The sequence below is a fragment of the Bos javanicus genome, chromosome 3 (genome assembly GCF_032452875.1).
Source record: "Bos javanicus breed banteng chromosome 3, ARS-OSU_banteng_1.0, whole genome shotgun sequence".
NCBI lineage: Eukaryota > Metazoa > Chordata > Mammalia > Artiodactyla > Bovidae > Bos > Bos javanicus.
The window spans coordinates 42,647,968-42,656,702 of record NC_083870.1 but is presented as its reverse complement, the minus strand read 5'-3'; the positions used below and the strand labels follow the sequence as shown (position 1 = coordinate 42,656,702).

Here is an 8,735-nt window from a genome sequence, read left to right as displayed (position 1 = left end):
ATAGGCACTCTGGAAATCATTTTGGCAGTTTTTTATAAGCTTAAATGTACATTTATCATATGATGCAGCAATTGCACTGCGGGGTGTCTATTCTAGAGAAATAAAAATCTACATTCATACAAATAACAGTATGTGACTATTTTAACAACTATATGTATAACTGCTAAAAACTGAAAAAAACCCAAATCTCTTTCAAATAGTTAATGGATAAAGAATATTGTGTCTATATGAGACTGCTACTTAGCAATTAAAAAAAAATGAACTTCTGACACATAACAATAACTTGGATGCATCTTAAACAGCATTTTATTGAAAGAAGCCAGTCTCATTTACATGATATTCTCAAAAGGACAGAACTACAGAGAAAGATCAGATCAATGGTTGCCAGGCATTATAGGTGGGTAGAAGCGGCGAACATAAAGGGAAAGGGTGAAGGTGTGTTTGTGAGAGAGAGAACTAGTCTGTGTCTAGATTATGAAAGCAGTTTCACTGTGTAATAGTTTAAAATAGCATTAAACTATTTGATGAATAGTGCACATTTTTCATTTTACAATTTCATTTATTGAGGTTAAATTACATAAAGATTAGATTTGGCAAAATGAGCAAATAAAAACACAGGCACTCAATTCAATTTCAAATAAATATTTTCTTAAGTGTCCCAAATATTGAATGGAACATAAACGTATTTTAAAAAGTTGTTGATCTGAAATTCAGCTTAAATGCATAAGCCTATTTTATCTGGAAAACATAACAGAAAAATGCACAGATCCTGAATTTATACAACTTAATGAATTTTGGTAAATATTTATACGCATACAATCAACACCACGTCAAGATACAGAAACTTTCCATGACCACAGTGCCTTTCTGTCTCCTAGTCACTCATCACTCCTCACTCTCTCTCTTCTTCTAGTCACTCTTACTCTCTCCGTAACAACTGTTTTCAAGCACTGTTTTGCCTGTTGCTATAATTCATATAAATGGAAGTGTACCCTTTTATGTCTGGTTTCTTTCACCTGTTTTTAAAATTCACTCAGGTTTTTTGTGTCAGCAGTGGTTCATTCTGTTTTACGGTAAAGTAATATTCCATTGCAAAACATACTACAATTTTTAAGTCCATTGTCCTGTAAAGGACACATGGCTTGGTTCCAGTTTGGGGCTATGAATGAATAAAGATACAAAGTTATAAACATTCATGGACTATTTTTGTCAGTAGGTTTTCATTTATTTTCAGTAAATACATAGGACTGGCTTTGAAAGTTCATGGGGCAGTTGTATGTTTAATTTATATGAAACTGCTAGTTTCCAAAGTAGTTGTACCAATTTATATACCTACCAGTAATGAGATTTTCAGTTATTACATCCCCTGGCAACTTAATATTTTTGACATTCTATTGGCTTTTCTTTACTATTTGTCCATTTTCTATTTTACCAGTTTTTGCTCTTATGTGAAGTATTTGCTTCCTTCTCAGTCAGTTCAGTTGCTCAGTTGTGTCTGACTCTTTGTGACCCCATTGGCTTTTCTTTACTATTTGTCCATTTTCTATTTTACCAGTTTTTGCTCTTATGTGAAGTATTTGCTTCCTTCTTAGTCAGTTCAGTTGCTCAGTTGTGTCTGACTCTTTGTGACCCCATGCACGACAGGCTTCCCTGTCCATCACCAACTCCTGGAGCATACTGAAACTCATGTCCATCGAGTCGGTGATGCCACCCAACCATCTCATCCTCTGTCATTCCCTTCTCCTCCTGCCTTCAATCTTTCGCAGCATCAGGGTCTTTTCCAGTGAGTCAGTTCTTCACATCAGGTGGCCAAAGTATTGGAGTTTCAGCTGCAGCATCAGCCCTTCGAATGAATATTCAGGACTGACTTCCTTTAGGATGGATCTCTTTGCAGTCCAAGGGACTCTCAAGAGTCTTCTCCAACACCACAGTGCAAAAGCATCAATTCTTCGGCACTCAGCTTTCTTTATGGTCCAACTCTCATATCCATACATGACTACTGGAAAAACCATAGCTTTGACTAGATGGACCTTTGTTGGTAAAGTGATGTCTTTGCTTTTTAATATGCTGTCTAAGTTGGTCATGGCTTTTCTTCCAAGGAACAAGTGTCTTTTAATTTCATGGCTGCAGTCATCACCTGCAGTGATTTTGAAGCCCAAAGATATAGTCTCTCACTGTTTCCACTGTTTCCCTATCTATTTGCCATGAAGTGATGGGACTGGATGCCATGATCTTAGTTTTCTTAATGTTGAGTTTTAAGCCAACTTTTTCACTCTCTTCTTTCACGTTAATCAAGAAGCTCTTTAGTTCTTCGCTTTCTGCCACAAGAGTGGGGACATCTGAGTATCTGAGGTTATTGATATTTCTCCCGGAAATCTTGATTCCAGCTTGTGCTTCATCCAGCCTGGCATTTCACATGATGTACTATGCATGTAAGTTAAATAAGCAGGGTGACAATATACAGCCTTGACATACTCCTTTCCCGATTTGGAACCAGTCTGCTGTTCTATGTCCAGTTGTAACTGTTGCTTCTTGACCTGAATACAGATTTCTCAGGAGGCAGGTCAGGGGTCTGGTATTCCCAGTTCTTTAAGAATATTCCACAGTTTGTTGTGATTCATACAAAGGCTTTGGTGTACTCAATAAAGCAGATGTTTTCCTGGAACTCTCATGCTTTTTCGATGATCCAGCAGATATTGGCAATTTGATCTCTGGTTCCTCTGTCTTTTCTAAATCCAGCTTGAACATGTGGAAGTTCACAGTTCACATACTGTTGAAGCCTGGCTTGGAGAATTTTGAGCATTACTTTGCTAGTGTGTGAGATGAGTGCAATTGTGCAGTAGTTTGAGCATTCTTTGGCATTGCCTTTGGGATTGGAATGAAAACTGACATTTTCCAGTCCTGTGGCCACTGCTGAGTTTTCCAAATTTGCTGGCATACTCAGTGCAGCACTTTCAGCTCATCGTCTTTTAGGATTTCAAATAGCTCAACAGGAATCCCATCACCTTCACTAGCTTTGTTCGTAGTGATGTTTCCTAAGGCTCACTTGATTTTGCATTCCAGGATGCTTCCTTCTAATTACTTAAAATTTAATACATTCTGCTTTTCCAGAATTGGATCACTGATTTTAAAACTTTCTTCTTTTCTAAAGCAGTAAATTTCTAAATACTACTTTATCTGAATCCCACAAATTTTCACATTTTATTTATGTTTTTACTCAGAAATACATTCTTTTATCTCCAAATTTTGGGACTTTTAGAGATATCTTTTTTTTTTTTTTGCCAGCAATTTTTATTTAATTTCAGTGTGGTCAATAGCCAAGCTTACGGTCTACTTTCATAAGTGTTTCATGTGTGCTTGAAAATATCTATTCTACCACTGTTGACTGTAGTGACCTAACAATTTGACCTAAATGGTTGGTTTGTTCAAATCAATACTTTTACTGATATTGTTTACTTCTATCAGTTGCTGACAGAAGGTTGTTAAAATCCCCAACTTTGTGGATTTGTCTGCATCTTCGTTCAATTTTGCCAATTTTTGCCTTATGTATTTTCAAGCTGGTATTCAATGCATACACATGCAGGATTGTCTTCTTGATGAACTGCCCCTTTTCTTTATGAAAAGTATATCTCTAGTATACTCCTTCTTTTTAAGTCTATTTTGTCTTATGCTGATACAGCCACTTGTTTTCTTATGCTTACTGTTTGTATTGTTTATTTTTTCCCTATTCTTCTACTTTCATCCAGAGTCTTTATATATAAAGTTTAACTCTTGTAGACAACATATAGTTGAGCCTTTGAAAAAAAAACTACTCCTTTTGGTTGGACTACTTAATTTACAACTGTGATACTAATAAGCAATTATTGATTTGGCTGGATTTAAGTCTTCCATTCCACTATTTGCTTGTTCTTTGTCCTATGTTTTTTAATGTTTATTTCCTCCTTTCCTGTCCTCTTTTGGTTAATTATATGTCTTTCAGTATTTAATTCTTCTCATTTTTTTTAACTTCTGCCAAGTGTGTGTGTGTGTGTGTGTGTGTGCTTTTTTTTTTTTTTTTGGTAGTAGTTGCCAAAGGATTACAATATATATCCTTAACACAGTCTACCTACAGTTATTATTCTACTACTTCAAATAAAATGTAATAATCCTGAAACTGTATAATTCCCTTTCCCCCTGCAACTTGTGTTATTGTTTGCACATATTTTATAGCTAAATACATGCCACAATACTATGTTAAATTGTCAGTTGTCTTTTAAAAGGGAAAGTCGCTCAGTTGTGTCCTACTCTTTGCAACCCCATGGACTATACAGTCCATGGACTTCTCCAAGCCAGGATACTGGAGTGGGTAGCCATTCCCTTCTCCGGGGGATCTCCCCAACCCAGGGATTGAACCCAGGACTCCCGCATTGCAGGCGGATTCTTTATCAGCTGAGCCACCAGGGAAGCCCAAGAATACTAGCTCTTCCCAAGCCAGGAATCGAACTGGGATCTCCAGCACTGCAGGCAGATTCTTTATCAACTGAGCTATCAGGAAAACCCAATAGCTTTTAAAAACATAAAGCAAAGAAAATCTGATAGTCATTTATACTTACATTTTATTATTTCCTTTCTTTCAGCTGATGTCATTTACCTTCAACCCAAAACACTTCCCTCAGCTTTCCTTGTTGTGTGCGTCTGCTGGTGACTAATTCTGCTTTCATAAAGATTGTTTAATTTGTATTTTTCTGTCCTATTTGTTTTCTGTTCTGCTTCTGGGGACCCAATCACATATATGTTGAATTGCTTGATACTGCCTCACATGGCATTGAGGTTCTGTGCTCTTTTATTCTTCCCTCCAACCTTTTTTCCTCAGAAAATTTCTGTTCATCATCTGCACTCTGTTGTTAACTTCAACCATTTGGGGTTTTCTCTTTGTTTCCATTACTCTGCTAAGAGTACTCAGTTACATTAATTCACTACAACCACTTTTCCTTTTCATACTTGAACACAGTTCTGAGCTGCTTTGAAATCCTTGTTGGCTAATTCCAATATCTGGGTTGGTAGGATCTCTTTTTACTGTGTGTTTTTCTCTTTTTGACCTTAAGTCATATTTTCCTATTTCATTGCATGCCTCATAATATTTTATAGCATTCGAGGCATTGTTGATAGATTGATTCATTTTGTTATTATGCTCTGGAAATGATAAGCTTTGTTCTAGCAGGCAGGTAATTATTGGCTAGTCACTTTGATTTTATGGAGGCTTGATTTCACATTATGTTAAAGATTCTGTCTTTAGTTTTAGCACAAATCCTTAGCCCTAGGCACAGCCTTTACTGCTAATAAACAACCATTCTAGGGATTTGATGCAAAGTCTAAGGTACAAGCTTTCTAACTTGTTGGGATTCAAACTCTTGAGTTCTCTTGCAACAGAGAGCAACAATCTCTGCTCAGCTTTTTCAGCCTCCCAGCTACAGCTTTCCATCAGGTTCACTGGAGTCTTCCCTGCACATGCACAATGCCAGAGTTAGCCAAAGATTTAAGAGGAGATCATGCAGATTAGAAGTCTCCTCCCTCAGTGCCACCTTCATTTCTAGAATTTTCTCCTTCAGTATACAGCTCCTCCAGCAGCAGCCAATTCCAACAACTCAAGTCATTAAGACTTAAACTTTCTCTTCCATTCTAGCCTCCCACTCACCAGACTGACTGGTAAATTCCCTGAGGGAAAAATCATGTAAGTATAGTTCTCTTACTACTTCTGGTCACTCCTTGGTGCCTTTAGACAGTTATTTATTATATTTTCCCAGAGTTTATCATTGGGAGAGTTTGTACATTGCAACCTATTCCACCACTACCCAAATCAGAAGTCCTTCATTTTATAATTCTTCACTGTTTAATTTAACGCTTTAGAAAAAAAATACAGAACTGTTACTTAAATGCCCTTGGGTCTCTCTTATTTTGCATCTGACAGATTGAAAATAGAATGGTTCACATATATTAAAATATCTTTTATCTCAAATGAAGTAACTCAAAATAATCTCCTATTAATTGTTGCTCCCAGAAAAGAGGGAAGTAGTTGATGAACTTTAGTGAATCTATTGAGCAAAGAGGTCAGATAAACTGATTAGGCCATGGAAACAGAGTTGACTGACCTTGAACAATATAGGAGTTAGGGGAACTGACCCTTCCATGCAGTTGAAAACATCTGTGGTTCCATGTCCATGGATTCAACCAACTGCAGATTCAACCGACCAGACTGTGCAGTACTTAGTATGTATTTTGTGGACCTACACAGTTCAAACCTGTGTTGTTCAAGGGTCAACTGAAATCAGAGTTAGACCAACTGAAGCAAGGCCATGGAGCAAGGCTATTTCTATTTTGAACTGACAAAAAGTGTAACACTTCATAGTCATGAAACATAATAAATGGAGTGTGATTTACAACTAGGAAGAAGAATGTGGCTACTTGCATACATAGGGAGGCATATTAACTGTTAAGTGATATGACAAATCTTGACCAATCTATTGTTGTCTTCAAGCTTAAATTTTTAAAAATTTTATTTTGTAGTCAGCAAATTTTCCACTTTTCAGCATGGATGTGAAAGATGCTATTTAAAACCAAACAGCAACTGTTCATGGCTGCCTGAACATTTATAATTCAATAATTATATAACCTCCAAAATACAGCAGAATACGAGGCACATAATTAGGACGTCAGCTAAACAACACAAAGCAATGCAAAAGGATGTCATTCTGTGGCGTGTGCTCAGCTGAGCCCTAAGTAAGTGGGACTGTTGGCTGGTAACATATTCTTCTCATCTCTGTTTATATGTATTAATACCACATGCTGTCAGGACAATGTATCTTGCAGTCAGGACATCAGACTTTTTAAGAGAGAAGAAAGTTCTATCTTGTATAAACTGGTTTCATAAACAGACATTGCCTTTAAATGATTCTGTCTATGGCTATCTAGCTGTAAGTTCTCCAGTTTGGTCTGTTCCACTTATGTTCATCCTGAAAAACTGCCAAATTAGCAGCAACAACTGATGATATCACAGGGTAAAAACTCATTGACACAGGAAACCAAGCACTGTTGGAGTATCTTTCTTCTTGGTCACTCAATTTATACTTATTAGGTAAACCAAAAGACCTATTGGATTTGTTACACAAATACATGTATGTGTATATATGACCGAAATTAACATCTCACAATAGAAGATGCCTGTATTCAGAGTCCACCAATGCTTTGGGCTTCTGAGCTATTTTCTGGTATGGTAAACAGACTTAGCATCTCCATCTCCAGTGGATGCAAGCTGCCTCCAGTGATAATCAAGGAATGCAATGGTCCTCCCAAGTCCACAGTAGACATCTGCTGCAAAGTGCCTGCTGCAATTTTCTGGTCCTCAGCGCCAACCCTGGCTAAGCCAACACAGAGTGTCTCCTCGGTGACTGCTATTAAAAGAAAAACAAAGATGCCACCATTCAATTCAGTAAATGCATTATCCTGAATCCACTCAAACTAACACTAGTACTAAAAATACATTTAAAGAAGTCCCAAATAAGTCGCAAATATATTAAATCTCCTTTAGTCACTCATTATAGACATACTATCTGCTGATTTATCTAAGGCTTTTCTAAATTATTTGCACTGCTGCTGCTGCTGCTAAGTCGCTTCAGTCGTGTCCGACTGTGCAACCCCAGTCGTGTGCAACCCCAGAGACGGCAGCCCACCAGGATCCCGTCCCTGGGATTCTCCAGGCAAGAACACTGGAGTGGGTTGCCATTTCCATTTGCACTACCTAACATTTAAAGTAAAGTAGTACTTCCTAACTTTACCATTTCGGAATTCCAAAGACTTACTTTAGTTTAAAATTTTAGGACTTGATGAATAATTACCTGTATCCATACTCTATCACATAGCATTTGTCTTTAACTAGGTTCTGAGTGGACAGTGTTTATTACATGATTATACTGTAAATAAAATGTTTGAGATATTTTCACATTGACCAAGATATACTGGAAAAAGCAGAAGATTATGAGATAAATACATAGATTTGAGTCTGTGCTTGACCATTCCGCTATATGACAAACCTTCAGTTTCTTCTTTTTTGTGGGAAAACTATCCTTCATAAAGGGTGGTTTAAGGACTAAGATAATAGATATGAAAGTACTTAGTAAACTACACAGCCCTGAAGAAATAATAGACATTATGACATTACTTAAGCTTTTAAGTTCGAAATAACATACATTAGTGAACTTCATTATTCATTCCAGTGTGTCTGCTCTTTAGCAGACCCTCTTGTGATTTTCTTTAGTTGGAAAAGCTGTCCTGATTGACAAATGACCAAAATGGGGCAAATGACTTCTCCAAGGACGAGCAGGAATGTAAGGAACTCTGTACAAAGGTATGGGCTACAGCACCCCTGCAGGTTCTTTGTTTCATGGTTTTAACAAGGCCTACTGAGGCCAATGGTTATTAAAGAATCTTTTTGTGTATCTTTCCCATCAAGAAATATGTGTTCAACGCCAGTCAGCACCTTGTAATAGAATATAATGACAGATTTATTTAAGAACCTCTCAAAAAAAATCTATTGACAATGAACATTTTATTATATAGCACATCTATTGTGTCTAGATATTAAGAATGCAAGGGTAAATTCTCTGGTCTTTATCCTGAAAAAACAACTATACCTGGTCTCAGTATACTTTTGCAGGATAGAGCTTAATATAGACTTGGGCTAAAATGGAGGTTCTGTATTT

General features: G+C 37.0%; 1 protein-coding gene across 1 annotated transcript in view; it reads right to left on the bottom strand.

The window, feature by feature from the left end:
- Nucleotides 1-283: 283 nt before the first annotated feature.
- The window catches only part of DPH5 (diphthamide biosynthesis 5), a 46,596-nt gene continuing 38,144 nt past the window's right edge, over nt 284-8,735 (bottom strand). Inside the window, exon 7 of the mRNA XM_061411042.1 lies at nt 284-7,427. Coding sequence (XP_061267026.1) covers nt 7,204-7,427 — 224 coding nt within the window. The 3' untranslated portion in view covers nt 284-7,203. The remainder of the gene's footprint in view (nt 7,428-8,735) is intronic.